This window comes from Echiichthys vipera (genome assembly GCF_963691815.1).
Source record: "Echiichthys vipera genome assembly, chromosome: 12".
Lineage (NCBI taxonomy): Eukaryota > Metazoa > Chordata > Actinopteri > Perciformes > Trachinidae > Echiichthys > Echiichthys vipera.
The window spans coordinates 23,442,326-23,463,993 of record NC_139837.1 but is presented as its reverse complement, the minus strand read 5'-3'; the positions used below and the strand labels follow the sequence as shown (position 1 = coordinate 23,463,993).

Sequence of the window (21,668 nt, the reverse complement as noted above, 5' to 3'; positions counted from 1 at the left end):
TCATATTTATTTCTGAATTAAATTCAATACAATTCAATTCAATTTTATTTATAGTGCCAAATCATAACAAAAGTTATCTCAGGACACTTTACAGAGTAGGTAAAGACCACACTCTATAACCTATTTAGATTTACATAGAGCCAACAATTCCCCCGTAGAGTACGGTGGAGACCAAAACCTTCCCTTTATCAGGCAGGAACGTCAGACAGACCCAACTAATGTGTTAGTCGACTTAGGCTATATTTTGCATTAATAATTCCATCATCTTAAAATTAAAGTTAAAATCTTCCTTCCCTCTGAGATGAAGTAGAAGTTGTATTGAAGTATAAAGCTGCATAAAATGAAAATACTCAAGTACAAATAGGCTGGTAATATTTCTCCATAGGTGCATGTTATTGCATTTATATGCATTTCATTTATAGAGAGTTTTTCATAACACAGAGTGATTCAGGTGGGCCTACTCCAGGCTGGAGCTACATATCTGTCAGACATATGCAGCTAACCCCTTCATAATGCAGTTTCTATCCTACCATCAAGTATTTGATTTGGTCTATACATCATGTCTAATAACTAAATAACTAAATGCATACATAAATGCTTTACATTCATTTTTTCACCTACATTTATATATTTCTGTATTTCTGTGAGCCATTCCCAGGAGGTCTCATTTATTCATTAATTCATTTATTTATCCATACATTTATTTATTCCTGTATTTATTTATTTATACATTTATTTATGGATTTATTTATAATTTATATATAATTTATTTATAATAATAATATATATATTTATTTATTCATTCATTTTTTTATTTCTATATTTATTTATTTAGTTTATCATTTATTTATTTTTTACTTTTTTGTATTTATTTATTCATACATGTATGTATTTACTTGTTGAGACATGTTTAGTCCTCACACACAGCACCCGCCCGCCTATTTCCGGTCGGCACGGCCCCTCGTCAAAATAAAGCGCAGCCAATGTTGGACAACCAAAAACTTACACTCCGTTAAAAGTATTTAACCCGATCACCGCGTAAAATAACACGTCAGTGTAACTTCTCCCACGTCGGTGTGGATTTATCACACTTTAACTAAACACCCATCAACAGTTCTTTATCATCGAGAGAAACAAACGCCGGTGAAACGCTTTTGTTCCTCCCGAAAAAACGAGCTCAGAGAAACTCCGCGATAGTTGGCTCCACTTCGGCCCGGAAAGTAACTCCTAGAAGGTAGCTTAGGTAGGCTAATGTTTAGCTTTAACCAAGAGGAGGTGCGCACTTCCCCACGACACTTCAGATGGCTGTGCGCTGGCTATGCAGGTAAGGGTAAAACCACCACAGGGACAGAGTGCTGTTTGTGTATTAAAGCCCATAAAAACCGGAGCTATCGGCCCATGGTGAGGTGGGGCTGGGTCAGGTGATCACACAGACACACAATGGCTTTCACGGAGCTGCGTGCGCGCTGAACGAGGCTCGGCTGCAGCTTTATCTGGTGCGGAAAGGCTGTTTAGATCGTATGTGAGCTGTGGTGAGGTCTCTAGTGTTAAAGTGAGTTGATTTAAACCAGAAGAGCCTCTCTGGTGGCCTGTGTGGGAGGGGCGACACCGCCGACCGCAGTCAGTCAGTCAGTCGGTCGGTCGTTCTTCTGGTGCTGAAGCTGACCGGACCATCACTGAAGCATCTCCCTCTCTCTCTCTCTCTCTCATTTTTATTTTTTTTATTTCTGACACTGTGGGAGCGCTGTGACTGGACATCTGGATGCCACTGCTGCGGCTGATGGAAACAGACATCCGTAAAAATGTGTGCGAATGTGTTCGGAGTTTTAAAAAGGTGAGAAATAACTGTGTGTGTGTGTGTGTGTGTGTGTGTGTGTGTGTGTGTGTGTGTGTGTGTGTGTGTGTGTGTGTGTGTGTGTGTGTGTGTGTGTGTGTGTGTGTGTGTGTGTGTGTAGCAGAATGCATTGAGGTGGGTTTTTTTCTTGTTTTGGTAACATAATGCGCAAAGAAGCCCTGTGCAGGACCGGGTGCGTGATGCAGCCGTGCAGGGAGGAAGGTGCCAATATTAAAAAAAAAAAAAAAAAAGGAAAGCAAAGGAAGGAGGTTTGGTTCGCATGTTACCTCCAGCTCAGTTAGCCTGCATGCTCATGTGTGACTCAAAGGATCCACATCAGCAAACCTATTCTTAGCTTTTTATCACATCAGCCTCCCTTGTTGTTGTTGTTTTTTGGGATCAAATTAAGAGGCTGAAATGTTTTTGCCAGGCTGGAGTGGATTTCGCTGAGATTATCCCAATAAATACTCAGATTTGTAAGCTCTGGCTCCGGCGTGCATCCATCCACCACAGTCTATCCTGGAAAATGCTGCCCAGCCCCTCCAACCTCTTATGTAAAAGTATTTGAGGGCAATGCTGATAACATAATCCTGTCTATTCCAATTATTTGGTGGCGTGGATAACAAAGCATCCCATTCTGGTTCATACGAAACAATGGCATCATGCTTTTAGGGCTGATAATGAGAGCTTGTCTCGTGATGCACCCGTCTCTCCTCCTGAGCTTCACGTTCTGTTGCAGAAACTGCAGCACCTCATCCTAATCCTGCATATTATACCGCTCTAACCCTGCAGACGTAGAAAGTTCACTCTGACGCAGGCGTTCGCGGATAGATGTTGAAGAATCAAATCTCTTTCCTGTCTTTTCTTTGTCTCCGTTGAATTCATTTGAATGCTGCTGGTGGTTCTTTTTTTCATTTCAGCAGACATTTGCATTGTAGTCGTGGATGGATAACAAGCGTCCGGGGGCCCGCAGGGGTCGGAGCCTCCGTGTGAAGGGACTGTGATTAACGTGGATGTTGTCAAGTCACAGAGTTCAATGGAAAACAGAACCGGTGACTCAGGCTTCTTCTGGCCGTTTCCCATCAGATTTTATACACAGTCATTGATGATGAGACAGCGGGCCCCTGGGCACAGACATGTCAGAGGCCCCCCACTCTGTCTACGTAGGAGCAAGACACCCAAATTCAAAGGGTCGTTTTGCACATCATTTGGGGTCTCTCTGTGGTCATTTTACGTCCATTTTAGTTGTTTTGTTCGTCTTTGTAATTGTTTTGCATCAACTTCAGCAACATCTATTTTTAATCATTTTACATTTCTATGTCATCCTTTTGTTTCTCTATATGTAGTCATTTTACCTCAATGTGTAGTTGTTTTGTTTGTCTTTGTTATTGTTTTGCATCTGTGGTGGTTTTGCATCTATGTTTAGTCATTTTGCATCGTTTGTGGTGGTTTTGCATCTATGTTTAGTCATTTTGCATCGTTTGTGGTGGTTTTGCATCTATGTTTAGTCATTTTGCATCGTTTGTGGTGGTTTTGCATCTATGTTTAGTCATTTTGCATCGTTTGTGGTGGTTTTGCATCTATTTTTATGCATTTTGCATCTTTTTGTGGTGGTTTCGCATCTATGTTTAGTCATTTTACATTTTTATGTCATCGATTTGTTTCTCTTTGTGGTCATTTTACATCCATTCTTAATCCTTTTGCAAGTCTTTGTCGTAAATTTTTGTCTATGTGGTTGTTTTGTGCCAATTTTCAGTCATTTGGCATCTCTTTGTGATCATTTTGTGTTTTTTTTCAAGCAGCATTTTATGAGTCAGGGCCCCCGGCTCTGTGCCCAGTTGGCCCGTTTAGTAATCCATTCATGTACATAGTAGTGTTTTGTATAATATCTCTGCTCAGTGTGGGTCCGTAATGGCGGGAAACTTTGGACCAGTCTTTCTTCATTTTCAGTGTGAAGTAAATACTGATGTTCAGGTGCAGCTCTTGAAGCAGCAGCCACACCGGAGAGTTCTGGTTCACCTGCAAAATGAATGACTTTAACATCACAACAGTGCAGGAACTCCTGACGGTTCGTTTAAAGACTCAGTTTCTGAGTACAGGCTGTGTGCATTTCTCTGGGAATTGAGTGTTTTTATACTTTCACAGTATTTAGAAAGCACTTCAACATGCTTTTTAATAAGAAAAAAACATTACAATCTCCTTTTTTTTTTTTACAATATGGGACCTTAAAGACAACTTTTTGCCCCGAAAAAAGAATACATTAAAATGATTAAAAACTGAGGGGGAAAAAGCAGCAATTCTTCACGTTGGAGAAGCTGATATGAGCAAAAGTTTGGGTCTTTTGGCTCTGAAGATAATTTAAAGTGCTTAAGGGAGAAACGTGTTATTAATCCCAGTAAGAAGTGCTGATGGCAGATGTCTCAGCAGTGTTTAATACATTTCTCAGCTCGAGGCTCCTGCGACACACTTAAACACTTCCTGCAGCGTGGACACTGACTCGCTAAACTGTTTTCATATTTTGGATGTTGGTCAGTTTATTTCCCCCTCAGTGTTTAAAGTCTGTTGACAGGCTGGATCCTGTTTATGTGGATTCAAGGGACAGCCGTCACAGTAGTGTCAGACATGGAGCTCGATAGAAACACTCAGAAATACTCTGAAGGGTTGTCGTGTGGGTGTTTCCTCTTGTCGAAAATGTAGGTTAACCTCATTCATGTTCTTGCATGATTTGTAAAGGGCAAAGCATCTCATATTCTGTCTTATGTGAACCTTAAAGTGAAATTCCGGTGTAAAATCATCCCAGGCTCTTACAAATACACTCATCAAATAAGCCTTCGAGACATTTTTTTATTCTTGTACAAACTACTAACGGAGAAATCCGGACAGACGCTAACAGTCAAATGTTGCTAAAACACTCATTAGCTCGGGGCAGTACGGTGAAGGCATTAAAACGTCTTTTGTAACCACTAATACTGCTCAAATAACAGCAAACCTCTGCAGCAGCATGAGAAGAGTCCCTACACAGAAAACAAAGCAGCAACAGTGTAGTTAGTGAACCCAGAGTTTATTAAAAGAGTGTTTTAAAGACTTACCTTCTGGCCCCTGTACCAGCTCCTCTCATAGTAAAGTCCATTCAAGTGGATTACCTGAGTCCATCCAGTAGCCAGTTGCTGTACTCGTGGAATGGCATTCTTCTTCAAGCACGCCTTCTTTGGGTTCTTTGGGTCAGAACCTTTTCGAAATGTTTGCTGCAGACACGGTAATCCCTCTGCCTAAAGGGGCCTTCACATGATCATCTTTGTGCGCTGGGCTCACCGCAAGGTTGGGCGCAGAGACCCTTCTGAGATCGTGAAATTACTTTAATGTAACGTTAAATAGTTCGGGAAACTCGGACACACTATACGTTTTTCCTCCATCTTTCTAACCCGCTTGATGTCGCTCTCTGGTTGCCTAGGAAACGTCACACTCAAAGCTTCTATCTCATTGGTTGTGTTTTTGAAAGGTCAGCAGCAACAAGGTCAAAGTTCAAGCAGCGGCAGAGAGGTAAATCCGGGCGGTGCGCGGCGCTACATTGGGCGCTGACGCCTTTTTTATAGGGAATGAATGGGACGGCCGGCGCAAAGCGGTTTTACCACGTATCATGTGTAGGGCCTTTAAGCGTCTCCATCAGCGTCTCAGTGTCCAGATCCAAAACAATAAGCCACTGGTTCATCAGAGCACGGTCATCGTACCTCAATGGCAGCCTATGAAAAGTTTCTGGATTGGAAGCTTTCATTTTTGTTTCACAGCCGGTAAAGAAGCAACCACGAACCATTCTTTCTCTCTTCACTTCAAGCTGCAGACTAGTCGTCTTTACCCGTGCTTTACCTCACTGTGCGTCTACTGGCAACACACACCCTCACCTCTGACCCCAGAGATCTGTGTAATGTTTCGGTGCTGCAGGGAAAGCTCTGTGGGACTTTTCCAAACCTTTTACCATCTATTATTAACTTATTTTTTACTAAACTGCCACAAACCACAACGTTAACGTGTTTTGCTGAAATAAATCATCAATAAGCAATTAGATCAATCACAATTCAGTCATTTTGAGAGCGTGTAGAAGGACATACAGTATTCAAAGTGTTTTATGTGAGTAGGGTTATTGTGTCATAGTGTTCTGCTTATTTATACTAAGCTGTTTTGATTTAGCGGCTCCAAACCATTTAAACCCAATTATTTTTGATCAGTTAATTGATTTGAGTAATTTAAGAGGGGAAAAAAGTCAAAATTCTCTGACTTCAGCTTCTTAAATGTGAGTATTTTCTGGTTTCTTTCCTCCTCGGTGACAGTAAACTAGATATCTTTGGTTTGTGGACATCACAAGACATTTGCGAGACACTGATCCACATTTTTCACCGTTTTCTGGACCTAACAACTGATCAATTATTGGAGAAAGTCATTGTTAGTTGCAGCTCTAATCCCCAATACATGTACTGTATGTTTATAGAGGAACTCAAGATCAAGAACTGCATCCTTTACCTCTTAACTGTAAAAAACAAAACAAAAAAACAGTTGCAACAGACTTATTCAGGGTGTTACCTCTATACTAATACTAACTTTTTTTCTCGGTCTTTAATCTCCTTTTTTACTGTTGGGTGTGGAAACTTCACATCACAGGGTGAAATCACTGCAGGTCAGCAGAAACAAGATTTCTTCAGTTAAATATTCTGTGGGTAGCTTATTATTATTATTATTATTATTATTATTATTATTATTATTATTATTATTATTAAAATTATTATTATTATTAATAGGTGCCTTTCAGAACACTCAAGGACACCTTACAAGGCAGAATTAAAGAGAACATTAATAAATAGAAAGTTGAGAATGTTTAAAATCCTTAAGAACATTAATTATTGCCGATGCATCAGTACTTTTGGGGCTTTTTTGAGGCTAATTAAGGCGTCACCTTTAGATATTTCTCCAGAGAGGCTGAGTGATCGTTTTGACCAAATATATCATCAAAACGGTAGAAAAATGTGTAATAATATATATATTTGTCTATATTGTTTCTGTCGCAATGCCAAAAAACAGCAGCTGAACTGCGACAATATTTCCGTCCTTTTGACGACGCTTTATATTCTGATCGATAGCACATTATGTTCATTTTGCACTTAAGTTCTGATAAAATGAGAAGATACTCAGCATTTTTAATTTGTCAGGTGTGTAATTCACACAGGCGCATACACAAATGAAATAACCTGGTATTTATTTATTTGTTGAGTTGCCAGAAAACATGCTATATTGTACGACCCAGGGGAGGGGGTGAATAATTTGTGAAAAAAGTTGCAGTTGTATGCAGGAAGAAAAGTCAGAAAATAGTGTTTTATTTTACAAACCCAGTTGAATTACATCTCTTCAGGATCAGCCCAGATGCTGCTGCATGCCATGTGCTTTGTCTGCAGCAAACTGGGGAAAATACTGGGTTTTTGAAGTTTAGAAAGAATGAAGACTGTGTGCAAGGTCCGATGACGTCATGCATGATCAGTAGCCACCCTTTTCCCCAGTTTGCTGCAGACAAAGTACACGGCATGCAGCAGCGTCTGTGGTGATCCTGAAGCGAGTAGTTCAACAGGGAGTGTAAAAGAAAACACTATTTTTCTGTCCTTTTTTCTCATAAATCTGCTCCTTTTTTCTTGTAGATTTTCTTCCCTCACTCCCCGTGTCCATAATTTAAATTAAATTCATACTTGGCCCTAATACGCTGTCGTAATATTGTGGTATATATCGTTAGAGATATGACAAAAGGAATTACAAACTGAACCCGAAACAAACCGAACCTTGAGACCAGCAGCAGCAGCAGGTTGCAAAGTGACAGCACGGTGGTGGAGCGAGAGGATTGCTCACACTTCAAATGGATTGTTTTCATTTTCAATGACTCTTTAATCCCCTCAGGCTGGATTTCTGACATGTTAATGAGGACAGAACTGCCTGCAAATGAGTGATACATGATCCTTGGCTGATTTTTATGTGTCGTATGATTTCTATTCATGTGCCAGTGGGCGGACGTAACAGCCGTCGTGGTTTTATCAGAAGGTCGTATGTTACTGGAATGCAGGAATGTTGGAGATGCAGAGGAAGATTCACCAAAATCTTATTTTTGTTCCACATTTAGGACAAATAACGACTTCTTTCATTGTTGATTAATGGAGAAAATCATCAAAAGTTTAATCGATCAGTTGTTTGATCCAGAAAATGGTTAAAAATGTGGATCAGTGTTTAACAAAAAGCCCAAGATCACGTCTTCATATGTCTTGTATTGTCGACAACTCACAGGGATTCAGTTTACCGTCACAGGAGGAAAAACAGCAGAAAATATTCACATTTAAGAAGTAGTTGGTGATTAATTCAATAGTAGACAACTAATTGAATATTCCATTTATTGTTGCAGCTGTAGCCACATTATTTACATATTCACTAGCCTGTGAGAACAGGGCTAAGAGCACTTAAATCCGACCACATTGTTGTAAAGTCCTCTGGAGCTGGTGGAGATATAAATGTAGATTTTGTCTTCATGCCAGTGGCTTTGGCGGAGATCCAGACATAAGTCGGAGGTCCTGTTCAGGCCGAGAGTGTCTGAAGGGAAACTTCTACAATAATCCACCCGTTATGGCCAGTTGACAATGTTAGCTCCGCTGAGGCTCTGCTGGATTGTTGCGTATTGTTCTGATTTTCCTTTCATGCTTCCTTTTTCTTGTTCTCCAGCCTGTTTGGAAAGCCCTTTGATGGTGGGAAGAGGATGGACCATGGCGGCCCGCAGCAGCAGCAGCAGCAACATCCGATGGAGCAGCAGCAGCAGCCGTATCATCAGCACCACCCTGCCATGATGCGGCTGTACGAGGTCCAGAAGGAGGTGGCTTCTCTCGGGCCTCAGGTCTGCACCTTCAGTGGCCTGCAGCACGACCGCGACTACAAGCGTCTGGAGCGCGAGCTGACGCGGCTGCTGCTGGATGTGGACCAGGTGGACACGGAGGGTAAACCGGAGCTGCAGGGGGCACGAAAGAGAGCGGCACAGGAGGTGGAGGGGCTCCTGCGCTACCTGGAGGAGAACGCCACCCATCCATCCCGCGTGGCCATCGAGGACCTGAGCAACGCGGCGCGGCAGCTGGTGGATGACCGCGTGGTGGCGCCTCAACGTTCAGGCGGGGTGGCCGAAATAAACGATGAGCTGGTGGACGCCCTGCAGGAGATCGTGCTGAGGCTTACCCAAATCAAGACCGAAGGGAGGGTTCCGCTCCGCAAGGCACGCTACCGGGCGCTGACGCGCCTGTGCGCCGTACAAGACGTGGTCGAAGGGCGCACGCAGCAGCAGACCCTCTCCCTGCCGCTGTCGGGGGACACCCACGAGGCCGTGCACCGCATCAACCAGGTGATGGTGAAGGTGAGCGTGGCGCGCAGTCAGCTGGTGGCTCTGCTGATGGGGCTGAGCGGGAGGGACAGCTGCGCCCACCTGTCACGGATCCTGACGGAGATGCAGGTGGAGCTGGATGCTCTGGATGTTTCCGGGAACGCCGCCATCCGAAACTACAGGAAGCAGGTCGTGGAGGAGATAAACGGGCTCCTGAAACATCTGGATCTTGAGGGGGAGGGAGATGACACGCGCAGGTATGGATCAGGGCTGCAACTAATTTAATTATCGATTATTATCGAATGGCGTACAATGCGATGTATTGCCATATCGATATTTTGTCCCACCTCTAACACACTGTGCTGTCCTGGCAGTGCAGATGTTACAGTACATCTGCAGGAGCCTGGGTGGTGCTGGGTGGAGGAGGGACTGAGGATTGTTGTTGATGTTTGATTTGAATCAGGCTGCACTCTCAAAAGTAATTTAGACTCCCATCACCAGAGAAGCACTGATAACAATGATACGCCCACTGAGTACTCTGCAATGTAGAACAGCAGACTCGAGCGACGATTCAAGTACCACTCCATCCATGTTTTTCTTTCTGCTGCTGTTACAAACTACGGTGTAAAAAAAGGTTTGCTACAGTATGCACTGAAATGCATATCCTAATGGAATACAGAATCTATTTTCATGTTTTTTTAGAGGAAAATTGTGTTTCATGACTGATAGAAAAGGTTCCTAATGACTCCTGAGCATATAGATTTATAATGGTAATCACTGACTTGTGCTTTTATTTTGGCGGGATTCCTTGTGATTCTCTGGCTGGTGTGACACGCTGCTTCTCCTCCTCCTTCGCTTTCAGACACCTCAGCTTGGCACAGCTGGGACATTTTACCTCCTGGTTTAAAAGCATTTCTCTGCAACGAAGTACAGCCCATTCAGATATCAAGAAAGTTAAATGAATAGAAGCTACCGTATGTATAAGCCAAGCAACGTACTTTAGCCACCTAAAAAAAACATGTAAGTTTAAGTGTACGCTGTATTTAGATTATTTTCACCACTTTACACAGGAAAACTGAAGTGCTAGCTCTGCTCTGGTAGAAGCCACCAGACTCCATTGATACAAATAGAATTTTTATGTAACAGTACACAAGAATTGCTGCTTTGTTCGGTTAGTTTGTTTGTGTTATTCTGTGACTTTGGTGTTGCTAAATGGTTAGCATCTAACAAAAATAACAAACCAAGCAAGGCAGCGATAGACCTGTAACTCCTGTGTTTCTGTGAGGTTCAATTACTGTTTTTGTCAATGGAGTCTGGTGATTTTAAAGGGAGCAGAGATAACACTTCAGGTCCCCCCTTATAAACTCAAATAGGACTTTCTGACAATAGGATTAAGCACTGAAAATATTCTAAATATAGCTTATATCGAAACTGATTGATGCTTTATGTGTTTGTTTTAAGGTGTCGAAAATCTATTTATCTTCCGCCCCCGTCAAAAGCAGCACATTGCTTAGCTTTCATGTCGGTTCTGGAGGCGTGCTAACCGTCATCTACTGTAGATAATGCAATTACGGAAAATTACCCCACATAACTCCACTCTTAAATAAAATAACAACTATCCCTTTAAGCATTATAATGAAACTGTCATAAAAAAACACAATTAGTTTTGATTGTCACATAAAGAATTTGATCTCATGTAATTCTCAAGACAGTAACAAGTAGCAATAATGACACCTGAAACAATCTGTTAGATTCAGACTACATGAGTGCTATAAAAATACTGATTCTGATCCTACAGCCAGTAAAGACGTTATATACAGGTTTGATCTTTCTGGAGCTGTAGTCTGATGTTCAGGAGTTTTTCAGTGATTCAGTGTTTGTGTCTTTAGGTACGATCTGGGTCAGAACAACTCCATCCGTGAGATCGAGGCGGTGCGAGCTCACGTCTCCCATCTGCGGGAGGGCGTCCTGCGCCACTGCGTGATGGGGGATCTGAGTTTCAGGCCCAAAGCTGAGCTGCAGAGCCTCCTGACTCACCTGGACCAGGTGGACACGGCCAAGAACCCGTGCATCAGAGAGGCCCGCCGCCGCGCCGTCGTGGAGGTCCAAGCCATCATCACCTTCCTGGACCTCCGCGAGGCTCTGGCGCGCCGCCAGCTGGGCCCCAGCGAGCACCCGTCGCACCGGGCCGTGTGGCTGGTCCTGGGGAGCCTCTCAGACCTCCAGGCTCAGGCGCTAGGCTTCGACGGCAAGCGGGTCGACAAGAGCTACATGATGCTAGAGGAGCTGCTGACCAAACAGCTGTTGACGCTGGACGCCGTGGACCCGCAGGGCGATGAGACCACCAAGATGGCGCGGAAGCAGGCAGTGAAGTTTGCCCAGAACATTCTGAACTACCTGGACATGAAGACGGACCAGTGGGAGTATTGATTCATTTAAAAAAAAAAAAAAGTGAAAACATCACAGTGTGGTGGCGGGCGGAGACACCGGATTGGACGTCGCTGCAGGATTAAAAGAAGGTGATAATGTGTGTAAATAAAAACAGAAAACTGGTACGTTATCATTCCACGGGCTGTAAATAATTGACTCAAACACCCAGAATGCACTGCAGCAGCGCTTTTCTTTTTTCGTCTCTTTTTGTGGTGGTTGTGGCCGCTGAAGAATCGACAACACGGAACTCCTTTTGTCAAACACTTTGAAATGATCTTGTGCTTTTGGAACATTTTATCTTGAAATCTCCCGAATTGTGCGCGTGCCAGTTGCCGTCTGTCATTTGGGGTATGTGTGTGTGTCTGTGTGTGTGTCTGTGTGCTGTCAAAGCACTAAAATAATGCCTGTTATAGTGGTCGTATCCTCCAGACTGCACTTGATATCGATTCAGTGTGATGGATTGCTTCCCCATAGCTTCCCCCGTCTGGCCTGATTTAATTTGAGTTGCCAACGCAGACAGTCTATGCATGTGTGAAATACAGCGACCTAATTAGGGGGAGTCGTCCATGGTTACCGGGCACGCTCCAGACTGTGATACCTGTTGGTAATGTGCAGATTTTTGTCTCCAAAAAGTAGCAAAATAATCCAATTTGGGCTGAAGCAGATGGCATACACAAATGTTAAATTGAATCTGCGGTGGAAAAGAGAAAAGCGTCAAAAACGTGCAACATTAGAGGCAGAGCTGAGGCGTGTCCCACAAACATGGAGGTGACCTGTGTTTAAACAGTCAGGCGTTGTTTTGCATTATCGATGGAAGGTCACTGTCTATCCTCTCTTGCGCGTTCCTTGGCGGCGGTCCAAATAACACGAAAAATTCTGCCAACCACAGCTGCTGTTGGTGAGCGGACAAACGACCATAGGGAGATGCAGATAAAATTAGCAGAAACCTTTTAAAAAAACACCTGTGATGTTGTAAAGGTTTTTGAAAAGATAAAAGTAACCCTCCCCCTCCCGCTGCTTGTGTCCTATGTTTCAAGTGTTTGTCGTGACGTTTGTATGATCGCGTTAGGCTATAAATGGATCAGGTTTTTTAAAATTCAGAGATAGACGAAGGAGGAGAAGGTGGATTTTTTTTTTTTTTTTTTTTCGCTGCTGCTTTTTGCTCCTACCCACTGCGACTGTGAGAGGGCCCCCCGGGGAGAGGAAGAGGAAGGGCGGTTGATATCCTCTGGATTGACACATCAAGGCTGAAGCTCACAGGGGCAGCAACAGAGCGCGGCAGAGAAGAGTGTTGATGGTGATTGCGGTCGACAGAGCCTTCTAGAAACTTCTCTGAGCCGCTGCTGCTGCTTGAGAGGGTGGGAGGGAGACTGGGAGAGAAGTCCAAAATCTCTGTGCCTTTATTTTCACCCTTTCCCTGTGAACCGGTTTGTTCAAACGGCAGCCTGAGTAGAGAAGAACAAGCGGCTGCTCGTTTTTCATAACGTATCGAACGCTAAATAAAGCACTGAATGTGTTAACGGAGAGCACCTTGGCCGTTATCAAGCCACAAGGAATTTGCACTACTTGTCAGAAATTTGAGGCTCTTTCGAATCAGTATTTGTTCCCCGATGGTAAAAAAGTGGAGGTGTTCTGGTCAATGGTTTGTGGAAAAGCAGAATGACGAGGCTTCTTTTTGCAGCAGGCCATAAAACAAGTCACATTGTGCTTTCACACTGCAAACAGCCTCGATGACGATGATGATGATGATGATCTTTGGAGAGAAATGCTAATGACAAAACAAAAACAGTATGACGACCCACAGTGCCTCAGAGCTCCCTGCTGACCTCTGAAAATGATATCTTGAAGTTTTTTTTCACCTCACTTAGGTTCTGGAGCTTTCAGTCGTGTCACATGGTCTTGATCAGCTAAAAAATATAGATGTTCAAATTAGCGATGTCGCACCTTTTTGATTTCAGTTGCTAATGCACAATTGGATGATGCGCTTCCTGCTGCTTTGTTCTTCTGTTTTCACCAAAAAACAAACGTGACAAAGGGCAGTAACTTTAGTCGGGTATGCCAATCTATTCATTCACGAAGCAAGGCAAAGAGCATTTCTCAAAATAGAGGGGAAAAAATCCCAAATTTACTGTCTCATGGTGAAAAGCAATAGACCTCCATTTGCACACCTGTGTTCATTACACTTCAATAGATAGAGAGCGCCGGCCTTGGCAGTACCACGGTTTCATAACCGTAAGAATTGTAGAAGCTGCGATATCTGTGGTGTCCAAGGGCCGTATTCACAGAACATTTGATCTTAGCTCTAAGAGTTCTCAGTAAAAGTTCTTAGTTCAGAAACCTGTTCAAACCTGTTCCTAAAGCCTCTGAGACCAGCTTTTACTGAGGAATGGGAAGGCCTAAACTAAGAGACGCCAAGATCGTCTGAGCTGCACAGCTGCATTTTCCCTGTGGTCAAACAGTGGAGAGTTGTGCCAACTTGAATCTGCGGTGATGTTGGTGGTTTTTATTGGTTGGTGATGTGATGGCATCCCTGACCAACTCTACCACGTTCATAATGCCATCTCCATTAAGGCCATACCTTTTTAAAAGCTCACTATCATTTAATCTCTCCAAAATCTTGACTGTTGGATCCTTCCTTATTTACTCTGAGTGACCTAGGAGTTCTCCAGAGGACGTTTTTATAGATTTCGGAGCTACCTTTAGCACCAATATGCTTTGTGAATTACACTTCTCTTAAAAAGTTAGGAGTCCTAAAATAAGGAGTGAAACACCCCTTATTTTTAAGAGTTACTCCTAAATCAGGAGGTTAGGACCTAGTCTTAGCCCTGATTTCTGCATTATTGACCTGTGAAAAGTTTAATGTCGGCTGAAAGTGTGTAAAGTTTGGTTACATCTTTATATTACAAGTGCTCAGAGGAAGAGTGGAAATTTGAACATTTACATTCACATGAAAACTGCTGATGAAGATATGATAGAAAGCTCCACAACACCTACTTTGGACCTCGAGGTGAAGTGGGGGATTTGTCTGGCTCTCATCTGCTTCATGATTTACACATGCTGCTCTGTGGGAATAGTTTTCCTCCGACTCGTCCATGCTGGTTGTTCGCAGTGTGAACACAAACTAAAAGGGTTAAATTGTCCGGAGAGTTTCCACGCAACAAAGCTACTGTTGCCTAGAAAGCAGTCCTGTGTTTCGCTGCTTTTTCCAAAAAACATGAACTCCCACAGACCCCTTTTTCACGTGCATTAAGCCGCCGTTAGAAGCATTTTCTGGCGCAAAGCCTGCAGTGTGGCCTCCTGGGTAATGGAGCTGACTCATACAGGGGAACATTAGATTAAACAGTGTTCAGTAAACATCGTCAGTCTGCCTGGCTGCTGTTGTTGTAACACATGCTTCCTCACAGCGAACCAAAACCAACCCGAACACACCTTAAGTTCACACGCTCTTTTTTATGCAGTAATATATGTGTGTACATTTAGTCATGGTATTTCTGTATATTTATCATAGGTTTTACACTGTATTGAGAAATGTTGCCCAGCTTTTTTTTTTGTCTTGTCATCATAGTTTTATTGAGTGTTAGTGGGCGTCCTGGCAACCAAACAAATTTATACTCTGTGGTTCAAAAGTACAAACCAGTGACGAAAAGCAGCCTTTTCTAAATGTTTGGCTGAAGGTCATCTGACCGAGAGAGAGAAAGGAAACCTGACTATCACCACTGCTCCTTTTTTATTCTGTGCTGTGCATATATACGGACTCCAAGTAGATTTACAAAACAATTTCTCTTCTGATCTGAGAAGAATCGATGACGCGTTATGATGCATTTTGATGATGATGATGATGGTCTGAAAGAAAGCATTTCTGCGTTATGAGTGTGAACATTTGTCAAATATATACGTCAGGTTTAAAAAGTATAAGGCTGCTGATATTCTCATGTGTTATTTTTATCACAGAATCTCATAAAAAGATCAAAACCAAGAATGTGTGTCAACAAATCAATGCAAAACTTTAGAAAACGGGCAGTAAAAATCACTAACTTCCCCTCAGCTGATCACTGTAGTTTTTTTATTTAAAGTGCTTTTGTTGGGGACTAGATTCAGCGGCGAGTTAATCCACTTTGGGGGCTCTACAATCAGAATCAACTTTATTGCCAGGAATTTGGCTAATGTACAAAAATGTACAGAAATGATACCCAAGGAATACACTTAAAAAAAGTCACACACAGACAAACACACAAGAAGAATTTACAAGAATAAAAAATCCACATCTGTGCCGGTGGTTGCGTTAATGTAACGCGCCATGATCAGGAGTGCTAGTATCAGTAAAAAAAAATGTGTGTGTGTGTTCGTGGTGATGGAGGATCACGTTTCCTTTCAACCGTCACGATCATTTTAAGCTACCTTTTTGAAATGTTTCAAAAAATAAAATGTGAATTAGGCGCATTTCCAAGAAGAGGTTGATAACCGCAAACAAAGCAATTCACCATGGCCATATCACCGTACACATGATTAAGACAAACGGAGAGAGGTCTTCGGGAATTTGGTTTTAATTGTTCTTTCATGTCCACGTGCAGCCGTAAATTAATATACATTAATATAATATCTGTGAGGATGCCAGCAGCAGAAAGAGCTGAGGCGTCAACCCTTTTTCCACTAAAGGCAAACACCACCTAGAGCAAGTGAAGAAAGCTTTTTGTGCAAGTGAGAAAATTTTATTAAATTTTGCTTTTATAATATGGTACTTTGAAAAAATGTGGCTAATTGATTGATTGTATTTTTAACAAAATCTTCTATCCCGATATCGATCATTTGATATATGTCACAGTATAGCAATAAATAAATAAAAAAAAACCACAGTAAAGGTATTTTTGTATAATCCTGAGTGAATTTAATACATAACAAATAGAGTATTTTCTCATTTTATTAAGAACTTTAGTGCAAAATATAGACGCAAAACACTTCACTTCAGATTTTCTGAGTTAATACGTGCTTTTTATTATCAATTTAGACAATGCATTTGTGTAACGCGGTATCTCGGTATGTGATTTAATAAGGATTTTGAATATGGAATTAATGCCCAGCCCTATTTTAAACAACAATGCAGCTCTACGGCACAGAGGAAGAAGATATACAAGGCTGTTTAGATACATTCATTGATGGTTTTGGTCTTTTTGAATTTGTTGACAAGAATAAAAATGTAGATAATCAGCGGACGTATCCTTTAAAAACTGACTTTGAAAACAAAATTTCAGTCGACTAATTTCTTTAAAAGAACATTTCTTTAGAAGGAAGTGAATTGTTCAGTGGTTTGGATTTGAAGCATTTAAAACCTCCAATCCTAAAGTAAACAAAAATGGTATTCACAGTCTTCATCTCCACCCAGACATCCTTTATCCCCCCCCCCCCCCCCCCCCCCCCCCCACACACACACACACACACTCACACTAAAAGCAGCTTGGGGTCGTCCAGAGTATCTGAACTTGGTGGCACTGGAGTCCATTAGTTACTTTAAAAGATTCAGAGGCACTGGGTATAGAAAGCTGTCTATCTGACGTCCACCAGCTCTTTACTGTATGATGCATCTGCACCAAATGCTGGTGTTGTTTTTCCTTTCCTGGATTGAATGTAGTTACTGAGGAATGTCTTGTCTTTCATAATACAAAGTTGATTTCAGAAACTTTAAGTTTTCCCGTGACAAGAAGAGGATTATGGTGGTAGGGAAGAAGGTGGAGGGTTTGGACAAATCTTAAAAGAGCGCCTCAACACCTGCTGAAAAACTGACCCCAACATGATGCTGGGTGTGTTTTAAGGTGCAACAAACACGTTTGAGCTTGTTGTTAAGTTACACTTTAAAGATCAGCGACCCGTTGCACCAGTTTTAAATCTGTGACTCGTAAGTAAACACTAACTGCTACGTTTAGCTCGTTAGTTTCACATAAAACTCAATTTTTGCACCATCCATGCTCATAGATGGATTAGTGAACGGGCCTACCGGGCACAGGCCCAGGGACCCTGACTCAAAAATGTTGCTGAAAAAAAGTACACACAAAACAACCAATTAGGACCACAAAGGGAAAAAAAATTCCTATGGTGATGCAAAATGACCACGAAGAGATGCTAATTGACAACCAAGACACAAAATGATTAAAAATAGATGTAAGATGACCACAGAGAAAACTAAACAACATGAAAATATAAAACGCCTCAAAATAGATGCAAAACCACCACAAAATGATGCAAAATGACTAAAAATAGATGCTAAACAATCACAAAGACATGCAAAACAACTAAAAATGGACGTAAAATGACCACAAAGCGAAACAAAACGACCACCGAACGATTAAAAGTCGATTCTTTGAATGTGGGTGTCTCGTTCCTACGTAGACAGAGTGGGGGGCTTCTTACATGTCTGTGCCCAGGGGCCCGCTGTCTCACAATACGTCCATGCTCTTATCTTAAATTATTAAGGTTTTCTCATACGTGTAAACAGCAGCAAACTGAATACTACACAATCTTGTGGTGTCAATCTTCTCATCTAACTAAGTGAACAAGTATGTTTCCAAGAATGTCAAAGGGTCCATTGAATTATAATGTAACTCATTTGTTTGGCACAACCCGTTTCAACTAAGTTATAACAACTGCTCCGCTACGTTCAGACTTACTCAAAAACTGGTGCAACATCCTGCTCGATCCAACAACAGACCGTACATATTATTATATTAGAAAGCAAAAATGACGATTTATGATTGAAATCCTTAATAGGGGAATTATCTTCCCTTTTGAGCTTTAGAAAAAAGTAATTTTATTTAAAGCGCACTTTTTTAACGTTCCTTAGTCACTGTTGGTTATTACTGCTTTGCCTTTCTTTCTGCAAATGACAGGAATGTGTCAAAAGAAGGTATTTGCATTTATTACCCAATATGTTTTCTTAAGTCGCCTTTAACTGCGTTGATTGTGACGGGCTTTTGCTGTTTCTCCCTTTCGAGACGCGCTTGTACAAAAAGCACACTGAGACTGAGAAAAAAAAGAAGTTGTGTGAATGCTCCATGGATGGTTGTGTTTTCAATTTGTATTCCCACTGCAAAATAAAGATGCCGTGTCTTGATCAGTGTTATGTTAATGTGTGATTCTTTTAAAAAGGCAAACTTTTGAAATGCTGACTCTTGGGTTGTTTTTAAGAAAACATACATGATTGCAGAGGGAGGCTGGAGAAAAAGACAAACTCACTCTCTGCTGTAAGATGGGCATTCAAATTGTCTCTGACTCAAGGGCACTTTGACAGGACACGTCAGCTGCAGGAGTCAAACCTATGATCTCACAGTCACATGACAGCTTTGTTAAAGGGTTAGTTCGGTGTTTGAAGTATGGTTGTATGAGATACTTACTGAACAATCACACAGAGCCAGCATGGAAGCTAGCAACGTGCCACTGTGGATGGTGGCAGCATTTGAACGTATTTTAAAAACCTAAAAAAGTAAATATCTGTCACAGTGTACACTTTGTTTTCACAGCTTTACGTTGCTGTCAGACAGCCCTTCCCAACGGTTAACTGAAGCCGTGATATCCACTTTATAGTTACTGTAGAAATGATTATGGATGAAGCTTTCTGTGAGATAGCAGAAGTCACAGTAAGCTAGTTAACCCCAGGGGCTAACACAACGTGGCTAACTGTCAACGGCGATAGGAATTCTCCTTAAATTTTGAAAATACTGCTTTGCATTTTTAAAAAAGGCGTTTAAAGGGATAGTTTGGGTATTTAGAGTAGGGTTGTATGTACACTTATCAAACCGTACTGACACGGAAGCTAGCAACGTACCTCTTGGGATGGTGGCAGCAGCTGAACGTATTTTAAACACCTAAAAAAGTAAATATCTGTGAGAGAGTACACTATATTTTCATAGCTTTACGTTACTGTCAGACAGCCCTTTCCATCATATCAACTTCAAAGTTACTGTAGAAATAATTATGGATTAATCTTTCTGTGAGATAGCAGAAGTCACAGTAAGCTAGTTAGCCCCAGTGGCTAACACAAGGTAGCTAACTGTCAACGGCGATAGCAATTCTCCTTAAATTTGAAAATACTGCTTTGTATTTTAAAAAAGTTACTTAAAGGGATAGTTTAGGTATTTGAAGTACGGTTGTATGAGGTACTATATTTATCAGTCTATTACCAACTGGAGAACGATGGTACTGACACAGAAGCTATGCTAATATGCCGCTTCAGATTGGGGCATCAGCTGAACGTATTTTAGACAAAACAAACATAAATATCCTTTTGAATATGATGCATTGCTGTAGAATAAACTACCCGACAATATACGTTATAAAGGAGTTAAAATACAACATAATGCAGCAGTAATATAAACCCAGAAACCTCAGATATAATAGGAAATCCTTTTACTGCACTATCAATACTGTTACAATAAGTAGTTTGCTGATAAAACTTAGATATTTTTACTTAAGTATGTTTTTTTTTTTTAATGCAGACTGTTAGTTTACTGATAGTGTAGTGTTTTCACAGTTTAGCACTTGAGGTTTGTGGGGTTTTCCCAGTGATGATAACACCAGGGAGGAAACTGCACTGGGACAAGACCGCAGTCATATTTTCCGGTCTCTGACCGCCGGGCCGCCTCCACTCCATGTGTGGGATCAGGAGACCTTTCACCAACATTGGGTCTCTCTCAGCTCGAGCTCACGTCCGCCCTTCATCACCAGACTGAGTTACCCTGAGGTCATGTGCAGTACAATACTAATACCACTCTGCAGAAATGCTCCATTACAAGTAAAAGTCCTGCATATTGTAAATACATTTAATATTTAATTTGTCTGATAAAGCTGGGATTTGTAAAGTAACTAATGCTGTGAATCCTGAAAAGTACCTCAAATGCATAGCACTTGTGTGACTATAGTGCAGTACTTGAGTAAATGTACTTAGCTACATTCCATCACTGCATGTGCGTAAATTTACATTTTGTGGGATTTAGCTGTGAAACGGTGACAAGAAGAAGCTAAACAAATTCCTTAACAGCCATTTTTTTCCTCTGCAGATCATTTCTGCCACATTGTTTCTTTGTGTTTGACGCAGAGCCAGACGACTGGTTGCTGAAGGGAGGACATTGTAAGTATAAGTGGGCGTTAATCTGCTTAATAATACTTAAAGACAGGCTTACAGCACTGAAATTAATGGATCTGACTTGTCCAATACCCAGAAATGCAAACACAACTGTATTAAAACATATTTTAAACCATAAATGTATCCAACAATGAAAATGTGAAAATGTGAAATGTGAAAAAGACAAGTATTTTATTTTATTTTTAGCCCAAATTAAAGTGTGCAGGCCACACTGAAAAGAATATTAATGTATTGTAATGAATAAAAACAAGCTATTACTTATTCTAATAGAGCTGCTGGTTTATGTTAAGCAGAGCGGTTTGTCTGTTTGAGGGTGTTTCGTGTCTTCGGAGAGACAACCTGTAATTTTCCTGCAACAAAGGAGATAATGAAGACGCACATTTTGTTCCCTACAGCAGTGGCTCCTAACCAGAGACAGCTCTCACACAAAATAATGTACGTTTTTTTATTTTCCTTATGAAATACTGGATATGTTATTCAAATGAAACAAGACGGTGGTGGAGGAAATATTCATGACCTTAACTTTAGTAAAACATACTAATACTGTAAAAAACAAACAAAAAAAAACCTCTGTTATAAGTTGATTGAAATCTGGAAAATGTAGTTAAGTATTAAAAGTATAAAACCTGTGACTGTTATCCTATTATTTTAAGTGTTATGTATATTTGTGGATATATTACTCATGCATTCATGTAAAGTTTTACTGTTGTAGTTGAGCTCATTTTGAACATTAATTATTATTTTCATTATGAATTAATTTAATTATTTTTTCCATTATCGATTGTTAGAAAAAAATAGTGAAAATAATGAGAAACAGAGTCACAAGAACCCTAAGTGACACCAAAGACTGTATAAAAAACGGACATAGCGTCTCCGTCGAGGTCCGTTCT

The 21,668-nt window shown here is 41.3% G+C and overlaps 1 protein-coding gene across 2 annotated transcripts; it reads left to right on the top strand.

Moving 5' to 3' along the window:
- Nucleotides 1–1,144: 1,144 nt before the first annotated feature.
- bag5 (BCL2 associated athanogene 5) lies at nucleotides 1,145–18,726 on the top strand. 2 transcript variants are annotated; one of them, XM_083924418.1, is made up of 3 exons: nucleotides 1,145–1,324; nucleotides 8,576–9,475; nucleotides 11,108–18,726. In XM_083924418.1, exons 1-3 carry the CDS (start codon nucleotides 1,302–1,304, stop codon nucleotides 11,646–11,648), a joined length of 1,464 nt encoding a protein of 487 aa, XP_083780544.1. In that variant the 5' UTR covers nucleotides 1,145–1,301; the 3' UTR covers nucleotides 11,649–18,726. The 2 variants fall into 2 exon arrangements, with proteins under 2 accessions (XP_083780544.1, XP_083780543.1); XM_083924417.1 differs by having other exon boundaries at nucleotides 1,145–1,834.
- The last annotated feature ends 2,942 nt before the right edge of the window (nucleotides 18,727–21,668 follow it).